Raw genomic sequence first — 16,663 nt, forward strand, 5'->3', positions numbered from 1 at the left:
GCCAGATCTGTAAGCGCTTAGCCAAGCATGCTGGGAGACACAGAACCACTAAAGGGAAGGAGTAGCCGGATGTCTTGGGTTTTCTTCCCATTCCGTTCTGTTCTGTTCTCCTGACACCATCTCATTACTAGACGTAGGCACTAGACGTGACAGTCAACTACATTTGAACTGAGCAGAGGAGAGGTAGTGAAGGCAGAGTGTGCAGGAGACATGTCTCAAAGGCAGTCTCAGTCACCTAATCAGACTTTAATTTCCATTACAAATGACACAGAAACATCAAGCTCTGTCGTCTCCAACGATACTACTCATAAAGGATGGACCGGAGACAACTCTCCAGGAATAGAAGCACTCTGTGCCATCTATATCACTTATGCTGGGATCATTTCAGTGGGCATCCTCGGAAATGCTATCCTCATCAAAGTCTTTTTCAAGACTAAATCCATGCAAACAGTTCCAAATATTTTCATCACCAGCCTGGCTTTCGGAGACCTGTTACTTCTGCTGACTTGTGTGCCTGTGGATGCAACCCACTACCTGGCAGAAGGATGGCTGTTTGGAAAGGTCGGTTGTAAAGTGCTTTCCTTCATCCGGCTCACTTCTGTCGGTGTGTCAGTGTTCACGCTAACAATTCTCAGCGCTGACAGGTGAGTTTCTTTTCTCTGTTCTTTTTGCCGGGATGTGAAATTAGGGGAAGAGAGAGAGAAAAAAAAAAAAGAAAGAAAGAAAGAAAGAAAAGCTTGTGCTTAGCATTTACTGGCTACCGGTTGGCTTTTCTCACACTCTGTAACCTAAATGTAAGATTGAAAAAGCAGCAGCCTTTTAAAATAAAAGTTAGAGTAAAAATGTTGAAATGCCTCTGTTAGCATCTGAAGAGTGCTTGAAAAATATGTGCTTTGGGCTGGGGTTTCCTTTCTTTGAAATGTAATTGTTTGCCTGAAAGAATAGCAAACGGTGTTTTTATTTTCCTCCGGCTTATTAAGTCAGGCAAATTGTTGCAGGTGCAAAGAAAAATGCTCATGCTTTATACATTAGTGCAGCCTAGTGGTATAACAGAGTCAACATGAAAACATTGATATAGGTGGGAAATGGACCGTGTATGCATTACCACGTACCAGAAGGATGGTAAAGAGAGAAAATGCATCTAATTTATTTGAAAGTCCCCAGATTATCTAGTGGGAGGTAAACAGTAAGGTTTTCAGCTCCCTGGCAATTCAGTGTCCTGTCATCATTGAATTCTGTTTGTGTTCTCCATGAGCATGGGCTGGTATTGTCATTACCAGAGAAATAAGTTAATTCTGATGGACTTTTAAAGTCCCGTGGCTATAGCCTGTGAAACAGTCTCACTGTCAGGGAGTTGGGGCTCTGGGGTAGGGTGTTTAGTTTGAATACTGTATTATACTGTAGAGAATATCTATTGCTGAATAACCATGAAAGCATGAAAAAAAAAGAGGCTCCAAAGATTAAAATTTTTGAAAGAAGTCCACAGTTAATCAAGTTAATCAATGCCTGGCAGTACTGGCAGGGCTAGCTTTATATACTGAAATGTGGCAGGAGCAAAAGCTTGCTCTGTGTAATATTATAACAATTACTATTATTCTACTGCTGCTGCTGTTGTTGTTGTTGTTGCTTTTACTGGTCTATATTCTTCTTGAGGGCAGACTCTCTTGAAGGCTACAGGCTTTAAGTTGTCCCTGTCCAAATGAGGAGGCATCATTGCATGGGCTCAACTTCTGATGTTATTCTAATCTCCTCCACTGATCCATTAAGTTAGGGAATGAAGTAGCCCTTAGGAATGGGGAAAACATGAGCTCTCTGCTTCTTACTGCTGGAAATCTTGTCTAGAAAGACTACTTACTCTTCCAGGAGAATTAATTTGATTAACACGAGTCACTTATACATACATGACTTCCTTAGAATACTTATGGCAACACATAGGTAGTAAATTACTCCCAAGTCACACAGAAAAACATGATGAAAATGTCCTAAATAAAAAGTCTGCCCTAAAATTACAAAATCATAGATCTGGAATGCCTTATGGGAGTGAATAAGGGACAAGCTGATTGGCATAAATAAAATCACTAGGTATGTTCTCTGTCTTTGGAACCACATCCAGTTCTAGTTGGTTCTATATGATTGGAGACAAGAAAGAACTAAATGATTGCTAAAGTCCTATATGTCACTAATTTCAACTCTGCTGTGATTCTGTGTTTCTAGATACAAAGCGGTCGTGAAGCCACTTGAGCGACAGCCCCCCAATGCCATTCTGAAGACCTGTGCAAAAGCTGGTGGGATCTGGATCGTGTCTATGATATTTGCTCTGCCAGAGGCTATATTCTCAAATGTATACACTTTCCAAGATCCTAACAGAAATGTGACATTTGAATCATGTAACTCCTACCCTATCTCTGAGAGGCTTTTGCAAGAAATACATTCTCTGTTGTGTTTCTTGGTGTTCTACATTATCCCGCTCTCGATTATCTCTGTCTATTATTCTTTGATTGCCAGGACTCTTTACAAAAGCACCCTGAACATACCGACTGAGGAACAAAGCCATGCCCGAAAGCAGGTATGTATAAATTGGTACTCCAGTGAATACAGCCTGAATTTAGAAGGGAGCCCCCTCCAACTGCTCTTCAGTGAGCTGCATTGCTTTTATCTGTGTAGATATCAAATAGCAGTCTACTGTTGTTGGTATGAGGACAGCCTCTCACTTGAGTCTGAAATTTAGCACACACTGTGAGCAATGCTGAGCAAGTTATTTGACCTCTCTGAGCCCCAATCTCTTTATGTGTACAATGGGGAAGAGGACTAAATGACAAAAACAGATATCAAGGGTGAGTATTAGTATTGTAGACAGTGACAGTGTGAGAGGAGTCAGAGCTACTTATCCTATAGAACGAGAATCTGCATAATGTGAAATTATAAAGCAAAGTGTAATTTGCTTTAGAAAGTATCACAGAGTAGTAGAAATGCACAGAATAGTAAAACTAGCAAGACTCATTGCATTAGTCAATGCAAAGTACTTCTACATAGATAAGCAACCTGAGGTCTGAGGACAGTGGGATGAAGTGCCCATGGCAAGAGAACAGAGTGACTCACGCACACTTGATTAAGACCCTTGATGGAGTTAGGTGTGCTCTCCTTTCATAAATCTGCTCAGAATGAAAGGACAGTACCATTGTCCTGTTTGATTGGTGATTGGGGAGGTTTCCATTCTGGAGAAGAGGGGAGTAGTGCCTTTTACAGAGAGGGGAGAAGGAGAGAGGGAAGAGGGAGAGAGAGAACTATTCCTTTCTGTGTAGTTCATCAGTTACTTGCATAGCTGTGGTCTATAAGCTATATACTTAGTGTTCACGTGATCCAGCTATCTTTGCTCTGTCCATGGTTCTATGAGGTGCATCTCTTATACTAACAGGATAGGAGGATTCTCATATAGGCTGGATGGCACATTTTGTTTTTATTCCTCTTCTGAGATGATTCCAATCCCTACAGACTAAAAACAACTTTAGTACCAACCTGACAACTTTCCTAACCTGCCGAAGACTGTGCTCACCTGTCAACCTCTACGGATGCAGTGAACGCTGTTCTGAGTAGTAGCATTCCTTTTAGTGAGATGAAATCACTGGGGATTCCACAGCACTGCTTGAGTTAGCTAGAGTATCTCAACTTCCAAGGACGGTGGGAGGCCTCAGAATGAGAGTTAATGAGGCCAAGATCACAGGTTACCATGCCAATTAGCTTGTCATATTCTGTATCCACAGGCAGACTTCCCATGTGTCGCAGCCAGTTAGCTCATAAGCATGTGTTCAAAGCGAGGCCAGGTTTTAACTGTAAATTCCTATGTCAATCTAGAGTACCGTATTTTATTTTTATTTCTGCCAGCTAAATGATTGTATGTGTGTCTGTGTGTCTTTGTGTCTGTGTGTGTGTGTTTGTGCATTTTTCTCCCCATATAGATTGAATCCCGGAAGAGAATTGCCAAAACGGTTTTGGTGCTGGTGGCTCTGTTCGCGCTCTGCTGGTTGCCGAATCATCTCCTGTATCTCTACCACTCCTTCACTTACGAAAGCTATGCAAACCACTCTGATGTCCCTTTTGTTATCGTCATTTTCTCTCGGGTGCTGGCTTTCAGTAATTCCTGCGTGAACCCCTTTGCTCTCTATTGGCTGAGCAAGACCTTCCAGCAGCATTTTAAAGCTCAGCTCTGCTGCCTCAAGGCAGAGCAGCCTGAGCCTCCTCTTGGTGACATCCCCCTTAACAACCTCACTGTGATGGGGCGGGTCCCAGCTACTGGGAGTGCACATGTCTCTGAAATTAGTGTGACCCTGTTCAGTGGCAGTAGTGCCAAGAAGGGAGAGGACAAAGTTTAGATGTTACATTAAAAATGATGATTTTTAGTCCCACTGTGTATCCAGCTTTAAGCTGTGCATAGTACAGTGTCTGGGTTTTCTGTTGTTCATGAATTGTGTTGAAGTTTTCAGAAAGAATTATCCTTGTAAGTAATAGACAAACCATCATTTTCTTGACAAAACATCATTTTCTTCAAGGTGCAAACAGTAATGCCATCTGGGCTTTCTAAATACAACGAAGCCCACCAAGTAGAGAAGAAGAGGTTTGGAAATACCAGTCAACTGTGAAGAAGGCTGTATAGAAGGGATGGTAAAGAAACAAGATAAAGGTTTAAATATCGAATTGGATCCCATCTCTCTGATATCCCTCATCTCTTGTGCACTCATGTGGTTATCTTAAAATAGTGCTTCTGTTTATTTGTGCTGTAAATCTAGAGATTCTACTCCGCAAACGAGGAGATCAAAAAGAGAGAAAACATCTCTTGCGGTGTTTTGTAAAATCTCTCTCTCTATATGCTTTCACAGAGTGGTTGCCCTTTTCCTTCAATCGCCATTCCATTATAAGAAATCTTGCAATTGAAATGAAAATGTTTAAGAGTTGGAAGGTGTTAAACACTGATTCTGGGGCAGGGTGCTTCCCTTACTGGGTCAACACGTCCTGAATTTATGTAATTCTATTGCCATTTGGTTAATAACTAGGCAAAGCCATGTCTCACAAGCATTGTAAGGAATTTGTCTTATTCACAGGACAACCAGGGGCCCCAGAGGAAGATTCTTGTCCAAGTTTCTAAACTGCCACTGTTGGAAACTCTTTCCTCTAAGGGAACTCATTTCATTTCGGTGAGCAGTGCCCTCTTTCTAAAGCCCAGAGGAACTGCCACTTGGAATTGTCATCTGGCTGTGCACGAGTCATCAGATCATCTACGTGCTTGATTTTCCTCAACTCGATGGGTGCCTAAGTCCTAGAGTTCACCTCTGTTTCCAGAAGTCAGACAGAAGGCTCTGACTTGCTATCCTCGTCTCCAACTTGCTAACACAAATAAGCATGTTAATAAATGTAATTGGGAAAGCAAAATCCTTGTAGTCAATAGATTTGTCAGACTTCAATTTGTGCTATCAGAAATGTATTCTTGAAGTAAATCGCACTATAGTTACATTTGTATTTGTAAAAACTTGCTTTGTGTTTTGTTTTTTTGTTTTTTGTTTTTTAGAATGCTTTTGCTATTTTTGGCCTTTAAATGGCTTGTGCCGTTGTGAACTTCTAATTATGTGGCTCAAAAGGGGAGGGGCATATATTAACACCGGGCTTTAAATGTCCTTAAAATTAGCTTACTTAAAATGGGGGTGCTAATATTGTATTAACATTGCTTTAAAGTGAGCAAAATTGTTGTAAAAAAAACTGGAGGTGAGCAAATAAATATTAAATAAAGTTTGAATGGCTTTGTGTAACTTTTTACTCTAAAAATAATGACAGAATATAAGAACCCATTTCAATTCCAATACTTTTTTATTTTTAAATCACAAAACTAAGAAATATTTGATTTTTCTTAATTAGAAAACTGTCGCATATTTACTCTCCTGAGCCTAACACTTGAGAAATAATTTTATAAATGTACCAGGCCATGGACTTGAGGGAGAGTTCAGCAGTTAGAGTGCTTCCTGTATAAGCACGAGGCCCAGACTTCATATTCCAGCACCCACCAGCCAGATGTGGGCTTGTACACATCTGTATTTACAGCATGGAAGAGGGTTGAGATAATATGATCCCTGGCGCTTGCTGGCTGCCAGCCCAGGTAGAAAAACAAAAACAAAAACAAAAACAAAGAAACCAGAAGACCTGGGTTCAGTAAGAGAACATAATTCAAAAGGAATAAGAAAAAGTGATTTAAAAAAGATACATGGCACCTTCTCTGGCCTTCAAGGACATGCATGTGCACACACACACAAGAATATTATATATATATATATATATATATATATATATATATACATATATATTATTTGTTTATAAATAAGATAGAGGAACTTTTGCACAGAAGGCCCTTCTCAGGCCTTTTATCTTCTATACACATACATATATATATATATTTTTTACTTATTGATTTATATATATATAAAATCAACAAGTAATTAGAACCCTAAATTTTATTTTACCTTATCTCCCACCCATTCTCCAAGAGTGTGCCTCCCCCTAGGTATCCTCCAACCCTGGTACATCAAGTCCTTGAGGGGTTAGACCCATTCTCTCTCACTGAGGCCAGATAAGGCAGCCATGAAGACTGACTGAGCTCCCTGTCTGCTACATAGGTGCTGTAGGGCCTTCTTCCAGCCCGGGTATAGAACTCTAATTGTAAAAAGTATCAGGCTACAAAAGTCCAGACAGAATTTTCCTGTTTCATAAAACTAGAGCCACCATGAGTTAGGGATGAAATAGGTATAAAATAACTTCTCAGTTTTCAAGGGCATCAGCTCCCTACACTTTTGTAGCTCAAAAACTGAGATTAAAATTTATGAGTTTGTTTTTATTTGGGGAAATGAACTGATTTTATTTCTTGGGGTTAACTTCATAGGTGGCTATAATAATAGCCACAATTACATTTATATTACTTATTGTTGTACAAAGTTCTCCTGAGATATTTTGTTTCTTTTGTTTTGTTTTGGTTTTGGTTTTTGTCTTTTTCAAGACAGGGTTTCTCTGTGTAGCTGTGTAGCCCTGGCTGTCCTGGAACTCACTTTGTAGACCATGCCGGCCTTGAACTCAGAAATCTGCCTGCCTCTGCCTCCCAAGTGCTGGGATGAAAGGCGTGCACCACCACCGCCCGGCAATATTTCATTTCTTTAGGGAGGGTTCTTAATAGGGAGAGATTTGGACACATGCAAAACATATTGTGAACATGTCCTAATTTTGATCAAGGTCTTCCCTTCCTTAACATTTAGGATATGGATCACAGCAATACTCTAGGAGGTATGAAAACAGTCGCAAAGTCATATATGACCAAAGCATGTCCAGAGGGTATATCTTCCTCACTGAAAAGTGTTCCCAATTTAACATTGTATACCTTCTGTAAGCAAATTTTGCTTTATAGCATTTCTGAAGTTCATATTATCTTAGGTTAAAGGTACATCAATTTATTTTTGTCAGAAGAAACCCCTTCCCAACTAGGTTTAGAGATTACAAGATATAAGGACAAGAAAACTCCCAAACATCATGAGGATAGATGTGTGTGTGTGTGTGTGTATCTCACCTTCCAGAAAGTGTTTATAAGTAAGGTAGAGGAACTTTTGCAGAGAAGGCCCTTCTCAGGCCTTTTATCTTCTACAGGCAACCGTTTTCATTCTACTCTGACACCGAGTCTATAACTGTTTGTACTCAAACTTTATGGGACAAATGTATACTGGCTCAGGCAAGTATCTAGTGCAAACTGCAATGCTACCTTGAGCCAGATTCTCTATAAGCTTCCAGGAAGCTTTTGGACAAAGGCAACTGGGTGACTTGCAACCTTGACAGAAAAAATTTTCCCAGCTGGGCGTGGTGGCACATGCTGTGTGGCACTACTGTTTTTAAAACATCACTAAGGTTGAAATCAGATTCAGAGGTCTGTGAGGAGCCAAGATGTTCTAGAACTCACCTGGAACCACTGTATTTACAAACAAAGGTGCCTGGAATCGGAGTAATTTCTGACAAGCCTTTCCCTATGGTCAAGTCTGGGTTATAGTACTTATGTTTACACATATAGTATGGATTGCTACTTTTAATGATTAAAAATTTTACTTGAATAGTTAACATTATAGCAATGAACCTTGTTGATAAATGTAATCCACCAAGAAGAAGAAGAAGAAGAAGAAGAAGAAGAAGAAGAAGAAGAAGAAGAAGCAGCTGTTTAGAATTGTCTACTTTTTTAGTGTAAAAAGATGCTGAAAACAAAATAATTGCTGCTCTCCAGCATCTGGTGCTCCCGTCCTATTGTTCGCCAACTATAACTGAACCACCCTTGATTTGTGCCTGTCTTAGCCTCTGCCTCAGAATCTCCCCCAAAGCCTGGCACTTAATAGGAGTTCAGTAAATACCTGTCTGTCCAAAAAAAAAAAAAAAAAAAAAAAACAAAAACAAAAAAAAAGGGACCCCTTCCCTTTTCTAGGTGCATGAAACACCTAAGGAAAAAGCTCTGCTTTTCTTGGAAGACTGTTGGCTGTCTTACTAAGACACAAGGAAATGGGGCCATAGGGTTATGTTTACACTCAAGCTTCAAATTCCAGTCTGGAACACCTCGGACACGTTGCAGTAAGCTGCAGGCAAAAGCTCCTATCACCTACAGCAGTCCGAGGGTGGTACCAGATGTGTAAAAAGGGGGTGAGATTAGGAAGTGATGGGGTCTTCTGCCCACTGCTCATTAACTCATGCTTCACTAGACCCCCCAAACAGCATGTTATGTGTTTGGGTTACTAAGATGAACAAAAGCCGCGTGTACACTAAGGACAAGCATTTGAAAAATAAGACAATCCTCAGCTCCAGTGCAGGGGCGGGGATTTGCGCGAAGGAGGCGCCAAGGTTTCGCGAAGCGGGAGAAACTTGTCCCACGGTCCCACCCACCTCCCCAAGATGGCGCCTGCCGCAAAGCCCATTCCGCGCCAGCTCTACTGGAAGAGTCCTTTTTCAGGCTATCACTTCGGCCAAACTCGTCCGGAGCGCAGAGGGGCCCGAGGTTCCCGAGGTGCCATGCATTTCGGCAGGCTGCGTCCCCAAAGGCCAGTTCCCAATAAGTACAGACACGCGGCGGCAGCCCGGCCCCGACGCCCCGCCCCCTGGCCGCGCAAGCGTCGCGGACCTTTGACGTCACGTGGTCGTGTCGGCGCGACCCGCTACGTCGCCACCCGCGCGGACAATGGCGACTGCATCAGCCTGAGGGCTACTTCGCTCTCAACTCGTTGCCTGACGTGGCGGGGAGGAAGCTGTGGCGCCTCCGGAACCGGCCGCGGCGGTGACAGCGCGCCTGCGCGCTTCCGCTTCGCCCTGGCCCCAGCGGCGGCGGCGGCGAGGCCCCGCGGAGCCCGCCAGGTGGGTGGTGGCGATGGCGCTGGCCATTTGTCGGCGCAGGCGTGCACGAGGGGGGCGGGCGGGAGGGCGGAGTCTGGGCGGCGCCTCGCAGACTTCCCAGGGTCTGCTGGGGCGCTGCGGGAGGCGGCCCGGGAGTTGCAGTGCACGGTCCGAGCTCTGCAGACCTCTCTTTCTCTGCTCTTGTCCAGCGCCCTCTCGGCCTCTTCACTTCTCTGACCGCGGTGTCTGGGACTACGTGAGAACCATGAGTGGCAACAACTTGAGCGGGAACGACGAGTTTGATGAGCAGTTGCGAATGCAAGAATTGTATGGAGGAGATCCCAAGGAAGGTGACAACCAGAATGAGCCCTCTGGAGAAGCCCATTCTTTGGGACAACCACCAGATGACACTCCTTACGAGTGGGACCTTGATAAGAAGGCTTGGTTCCCTAAGGTAAGAAAGAGTATTGGAGTCCCACTGCGGAGCGGGGCCATAGGGTTCACTGGCAGCCCTTGCGGGACATCCCTCTTCTGTTTGCTTCACTGAAGTACTAGGTCTTTGAACCGGTGGTTGATGGCTAGTCTATTTGTTCAGTCTATTGCAATCCCGATGTATAAAGGAAAGTAAATCTTAGGGTGGTGCCTTAAGTGATTTTTTTTATGCCTTATTAATTTGTGTATGTATGTGAAGGTCACAATTTGTTTTTATCTTGATATTTTTACTGCACAGAGGAAGAACACCAAGAAAATCACATTAGAAAGACTTTTATCCTGTATAGCCAAACTTAAGTTACGCTTCCTGTACATGTTTGTGTAGAATGCAGCTTGTTGATTTACAGGGTGGAAGAGGGGTCATTTACCACTACTGAATAAACTTTTCTTGATTCTTGTTTTATTATTCTATTAAATTTTGTCAGTTGTACTTGGGAATTGCTAAGTGTTTATTTTCAACATGGAAATAGCACAAGTGGTGTTGAACCTGGTCTTGTAAACTGTATGGTAACTGTACTCTGTTAGTCTTAGCCTCATAGGAACTTTGGCATCAAAGGGTACTAACAGCGCAACAAGCGAATGGAGAGGCAATCACACAAAACTTTTCTCCATTGTGCAGGGGGATTGATTGTTGGTTGAAAAATTATTTCAGCTATTCTTTCTGATCTTGTATTTGTGCATATTTTAAGCATCCCAAACTGTAAAAATTTACAATTGAACTTCTGGACTAGCAATACCCACTTGACTGTAGATGTGATTTCTTTAAAGAGCGCTTTTAGTAGTCTGACAAACAATTATTTGGTATCTGGGTACCCAAAAGTGGATTCTGTGATGAAATTACTAGTTGACTTTGGGTTTTACCATTTCATTTATTCAATACTTTTTTTGTTTTATGTATTGGCCACTTTAGTCATATACACTGTAGAGAAATAGTAGTTTATAAAACATGTAGGAACGGGTGATAGCATCACTTAAAACTATGCGTGTTGTTTTGGCAGTCTGTGCACCTTTGTCCTACTTTGATCACACTACATGGTGTCCATATAAGGTGACTGGTCTTGGATTGTACTTGAATTAGTACAGCTGCTTGTGGTGTAAACACTTGTTTTAAGTTTTAGGTTATATTTCTGAATGTACAGCCTTATACCACAGTTTCCACAAGTAAAGTAACCTTGTCTGCATGTGTTTTGACTTCTCCATTTAGATCACCGAAGATTTCATTGCTACTTATCAGGCTAACTACGGCTTTTCTAGTGATGGTGCATCCAGCTCTACTGCGAACGTCCAGGACCCCAACACTAAGGCTGTAGAAGAACCTCCACAAAAAGAAGTCCAGGAGACCACTGAGTCCAAAAGGAAGGGGGAAAAGAGAAAGGCTGAATCTGGCAAGTGGTCCTGTCCTTGCAAAACCTCGATTTAGAAATGAGATAGGAAAAATTTGTAAATCCGTTTTACACTTTGCAGAATTATAATAGCATTGAAAGAGTGATAATGTGAGTTTTCACTTTCAGATAGGCGTAAAGTCATGAAGAACAGAGATAGCCCTTTTTCTTTTTCATAGAGAGCGATAAAGGTCATTCGCAGTCGAAAGGTTTATGTATTTTGAAAGCTCTGTAGTGATTTGAATTAGTCGTAGTCTTCTGAAATAAAGAGAACATTCTAAAACTTTGAAGAAACTGCCATTGCCAAGATTTCATAATGTAATTCTTGTTTCTTTCGAATGTTTTATTTATTTCCTTTTGATTTTTTTAGGATGGTTCCATGTTGAAGAAGACAGAAATACAAATGTATACGTGTCAGGTATTTATCCTATTGCAATGCCGTTTTCATGTTGGAAACATTTAGTGTTGAGACTATGTGCTAAGTGAGTTTTAGTTTTGGTGTGTTTCGTTCACCTGCTTTTGTTATCTAGGAATTTACTTAGTATGGAATGAAGAAAAGTTATGCAATGTTACATGCTGTTCTGTATGCCTGCCTTAGATAATTTATAGCAGTTTGTTCCTTCAGATTTAGTGAAGTGTAAGCATAGCATAACTGGTATTTTTTAGTGTATAAAATACAATCTTCACATTTATAGATAGGAAATTTTTGTACTTATTTATACAAATCAGCTTTGTATTCACGTACGTTTCAGGTTTCTCATTGGTAAAATGCTAAAAACTTTTACCTTCATTAAATACTTAGAAATTGTTCTCTGAAATTACAGGTCTCCCTCCAGACATCACAGTGGATGAATTTATTCAGCTCATGTCCAAATTTGGCATTATAATGAGAGATCCTCAGACTGAAGAGTTTAAGGTTAAACTTTACAAAGATGATCAAGGGAATCTTAAAGGAGATGGGCTTTGTTGTTATCTGAAGGTTGGTATTTGGTCAAGTCTCTCATCCCTTCCATTTTTAACCCAGGAAGCAAGGTTCGAATATTAGAGATACTAGCCTAAACCACCAACCACCCAAAGCAAAATACAAAGAAAACAGAGTTCGTGTGTGTGTGTGTGTGTACATATACATATATATACATATGCTGCCATACAGTATACTCAACAAAGGCTGGAAATACATGACACAAAGGGAGTATTAAGTAAGACAGTGAAAAAATCCATAGGTCACCTTAGTGACACTAGGATTATTTGCTTGTTTTAAGAAACTGTTTGCTACAAGGTCAGCATGCTATATAAATATGTAATTGAGGGGCTTCTTCTTTTTTTTTTTTTTTTGGTTTTTAGAGACAGGGTTTCTCTGTATAGCTCTGGCTGTCCTGGAACTCACTTTGTAGACCAGGCTGGCCTCGAACTCAGAAATCCGCCTGCCTCTGCCTCCCGAGTGCTGGGATTAAAGGCTTGTGCCACCACGCCCGACGAGGGGCTTCTCTTATCTTCAAAAATTTCACTGCAAAGACCTCTTCCTCAGTGTATATAATCAACAGTGTAAAAATCTGAGAAGAAAAAAGCCATTGACATTTTATTTGCACATTGGAGTGAACTGGAATAGGGTCTAGCAAAGTCATGACTGCTGTCTATTTTTGCAAATACAGTTTTGTTGGAACACAACCCCACTGGCTCACTTATATTTTTGTGTCTGGCTACTTTAATGTTTCATCAGAAGCATTGAGTGGTTGTAGCGATAACCCTGACCCTCAAAGCCTAAACTGTTTACTAACTGGCTCTTGACAAAAAGTGTTTTCTAACCCCAAATTAGACTAGAAAGGAGATGGTGACTTATACTTACTGCTTCAAACACCAGGGAAGAGAATTAGAATGGAAATTGGCAGAACTATGTATAGTCTTTTTACTGCAAATTGTACAGGCCTTGATTGATGTGAAAGGAAGCTATCATTTCTGGGAACACCAGTCAGTCAGTCATCTTAGTGGCACTTGTTATCTCACCTGGCACAAAACAAATGGCCACAATTATGACATATGCATTTGTCATAGAACCTGAAAATAATTACAAATCAAAGTAAAAAATGATAATGTGGTAGTATAACTATCATAGGTGTGTAGTTAGTGGGATCAGAAGAAAGTAGGCTTGAGATGGCAAGGTTTGGGGTTATCAGCTTTTAATCTGGTAAGTGAACCCTTCCATGATCATTTGGGATGTTAATCTTCTATGTTCCTATGTAAAATTTGAGAATTTTACCAGCACAAAGTTGACTAAAAGTCTGTGAATTGAATTTTAAAAAGAACAGGGTGTCGATGGGAATTTTAAAAAAGTTTTTCTTTTATTTATGTATATACATGGCGGGGGGGCATTTATATATGTGCTTATGAATGCTGTTGCATACAGAGGCCAGAAGAAGATGTTGGACCTGTGGAGCTGGAGTTATAGAGTGTTATGAGCTACTGGGCTGTTGGGAGCTGAGCATGGCTCCTCTGCAGAAGCTACCCATTATGGCTGCTGGGAGCTGAACAAGGGCTCTTAACATGTTGAGCGGTCTCTTCCACTCCATGATTGAAGTTTTAAAAAATAATATTGTTCTATGAAACACTTTTATAGAAAACCTAGGGCCCACGAAAGTAACAAATTGTCAAACCAATAAGTTGCACTGTAGAAAATAAAGTTAATTATTCCAGAATCCATATTTAATTGAGCAGCTTAGGTCAGTGGTCCTTTGTCCTTTCCTCAGGCCTTTTGTTCTTTGACTCTGAGTAGGGGTGACAACTAGTGTGTTTGTGTAGGACCCAGAATCCATAACTGCACTTAATATATAAGCCATTCCATAATTATCTTCTAATAAGCATGTTATTCCAGGTGTATATTCTAGTTTGATGAAGCTGAACACTAAAGACTGGCTGTATTACTTCCAGCTCCTTGATCACCCACTGTTAGGTAGCTGTTACAGAATTTCACAACTGGACTATGCCACAGATAGTGCTCAGTTCACTCCCCTCATTCTACAGATGAGACAAAACTTACCCACTAATATAATTTATGGAACACCTACTGTATGTTTTGCCCTAACCTTTCCATAAACTATTTCATCTAATTTTTAAGGAGCCCTGTGATGAAGGTATTTTAGCTTTATGCAGATGGAGAAATTGGAGGTTTAGAGAACTAGTCATGTACCTAAGTTAACACAGGTGTGTGAAGTATATGTGGGTTTTGAACAGAGCTTTCCTGATTTCTATTTTAAGGTTCTTTATCCCAAAGTAGGTGGCTGGCATTGTTTATATCAAATAGTAAGTTTCATTTCAGTGGTCATCTTAATGAGTATTTTATTTTGCCTTTATAAAGAAAGAATCTGTGGAACTTGCATTAAAACTTTTGGATGAAGATGAAATTAGAGGCTACAAATTGCATGTGGAGGTGGCAAAGTTCCAGCTGAAGGGTGAATATGATGCCTCAAAGAAGAAAAAGAAGTGCAAAGATTATAAGAAGAAGCTGTCTCTACAACAGAAGTATGTATTTTTTGAAAATTACATAGAAATATTTTAAAGCATTTTTTTGATAATAGGTACTTAGTTTTGTTCCATCAAACATGCCTACAAATTACTCTAAAGGAATTTCATCAGCAGTCTCTTCCATGGGCTGATTTGGTAGTGGTGAGGCGGGTTGTCTTTTTCTGGGATGATTTAAAAAAAAAGTCTGTTCTAGGCTTTTTTATTCAAAAACAAAATGGTGAGTGATGGGCTCCTGATGAACTGAATGTCATTGTCCCTTCCTCCTCTCTTCCCATATTTCCTGCCCCTCCCTACCTTCTGTGCTTCCAGGCTTCAGTAAATAAATGAAGAACTTAAATTTAGGGGGTGGTTATTTGTGATGTAAAAGGGGACTTAATTTAGTTGTGTATTGGCCATCAAATGAAGAGTTGAAGCTTTTATTCTAGAACCATGACTTCATTTCTACTGTGGATTGAAATCAACTGCCAGGAGCTAAATTTGTATATACAGGTTTGTTAGTAAAAGTTAGAAAGGCTGAAAGTTGTATCATTGCATTTACCATATAGATGTGTGTTTGTATATGTATATATAAAATGGGACATGTATGTTAATTTGTTATTAAGCACATTTTAGGACATTAGTCAAAATAATAAATACTTTCACCAGTGAATTCTGTTAACATTCTAGTATTATGCTTAAACTCATGATAAAATGATCATCATATTTTCTTTGTGTGTGGCCATCACTTTTCTCCCACAAATCCGAACCCAGATTTCATGTCACTGTTACTTTTGTTACATTAGGCAGTTGGATTGGAGACCTGAGAGACGAGCTGGACCAAACCGGCTGCGCCATGAGCGAGTTGTCATTCTCAAAAATATGTTTCACCCCATGGACTTTGAGGTAAGAAATGGTGTTTTAACATGTAAAAATTCTGGATTTTTTCTTTTACAAGGGGGTGCTAAGCTTACTGTGCCCTATCACTGTGGAGGCATTTTTCTGACGTCATGGTAGGATAGGAAAATGGAACAAAGAATCAGCCCGTATTTAGAATTGCCTGTGTCTATCCTGTTCTTATTTTGATTGGATTCCGGATAAGACTGTTACTAGTCATACTGTGGGCCAAAATCACAGCTGTTTGCTGCCTGAAATCCAAGATTGATGGGAACAGCCTGTGGCTTTGTAGTACAGCTGATTTTGGTGGAGAATACCAGTTCACACTCGCATCTGAAAACTGAGAAAAGTTTGATCTTTAAAGGACTCTGATGTTCCAAGGGTGGAGGTTGTTTTTCTGGACCACATTTTAATATCCATGTAAAAATCCCCAAACCAGCAAATAAGGTGTTAAATAGAAACTGTCATGATAGCTTTCATTGGGTTGTGCCTTCTGATATTATTGCTAGCTAGCATAGATGGATACTATCAGTAGTAGAAAAATAACTTTTTTTTCTGTCAAGTTCTGGAATTAATGATAGCACATTGCACACAAGGAAGAAAAATTCATAATGTTAAAATTCAGTTTTGGAAACATTCTAGTTGCAGTCTCTGTCTGATCTTGTTCTTTCTATTCACGTTGTCAACAGTGTCACAGTGGCTCTTTCAGTTTAGCCCCTTAGCATGGGCCTTCAAATGGACAGGTCATTGCTGAACAGTCCACATAAAGCCCTGGAGTTTACAGTGGTGGAGTCTGAACATCTTTTCATGATTAGATGGGTTGTTTAATGTCTCTTTTCACCTGAAATGCAGAAGGCTCTTGACATATATACAGCTATTTTAAATTTACAATAGTAATGAAGTACAGTTGAAAATCAAATGCAAGCCGGGCGTGGTGGCGCACGCCTTTAATCCCAGCACTCGGGAGGCAGAGGCAGGCGGATTTCTGAGTTCGAGGCCAGCCTGGTCTACAA

General features: G+C 40.6%; 2 protein-coding genes across 3 annotated transcripts in view; both read left to right on the forward strand.

Moving 5' to 3' along the window:
• The first annotated feature begins 210 nt into the window (after positions 1–210).
• On the forward strand, positions 211–5,783 carry Brs3 (bombesin receptor subtype 3). The gene is made up of 3 exons (XM_021153957.2): positions 211–644; positions 2,215–2,566; positions 3,957–5,783. The coding sequence occupies exons 1-3, from the start codon at positions 211–213 to the stop codon at positions 4,368–4,370; spliced, it is 1,200 nt and encodes a 399-aa protein (XP_021009616.1). The 3' UTR covers positions 4,371–5,783.
• Positions 5,784–9,211: 3,428 nt separating this feature from the next.
• Positions 9,212–16,663, forward strand: part of Htatsf1 (HIV-1 Tat specific factor 1) — a 14,042-nt gene continuing 6,590 nt past the window's right edge. The window contains exons 1-7 of one of the 2 annotated variants that reach the window (XM_029473625.1): positions 9,212–9,405; positions 9,594–9,838; positions 11,081–11,261; positions 11,629–11,676; positions 12,083–12,237; positions 14,611–14,774; positions 15,560–15,659. In XM_029473625.1, coding sequence (XP_029329485.1) covers positions 9,650–9,838; positions 11,081–11,261; positions 11,629–11,676; positions 12,083–12,237; positions 14,611–14,774; positions 15,560–15,659 — 837 coding nt within the window. In that variant the 5' untranslated portion in view covers positions 9,212–9,405; positions 9,594–9,649. Of the gene's footprint in view, positions 9,406–9,526; positions 9,839–11,080; positions 11,262–11,628; positions 11,677–12,082; positions 12,238–14,610; positions 14,775–15,559; positions 15,660–16,663 lie in introns of those variants that run through there. The other variant, XM_021153270.2, reaches the window with a different exon arrangement.

The sequence above is a fragment of the Mus caroli genome, chromosome X, assembly GCF_900094665.2.
Source record: "Mus caroli chromosome X, CAROLI_EIJ_v1.1, whole genome shotgun sequence".
NCBI classification, from domain to species: Eukaryota; Metazoa; Chordata; class Mammalia; order Rodentia; family Muridae; genus Mus; species Mus caroli.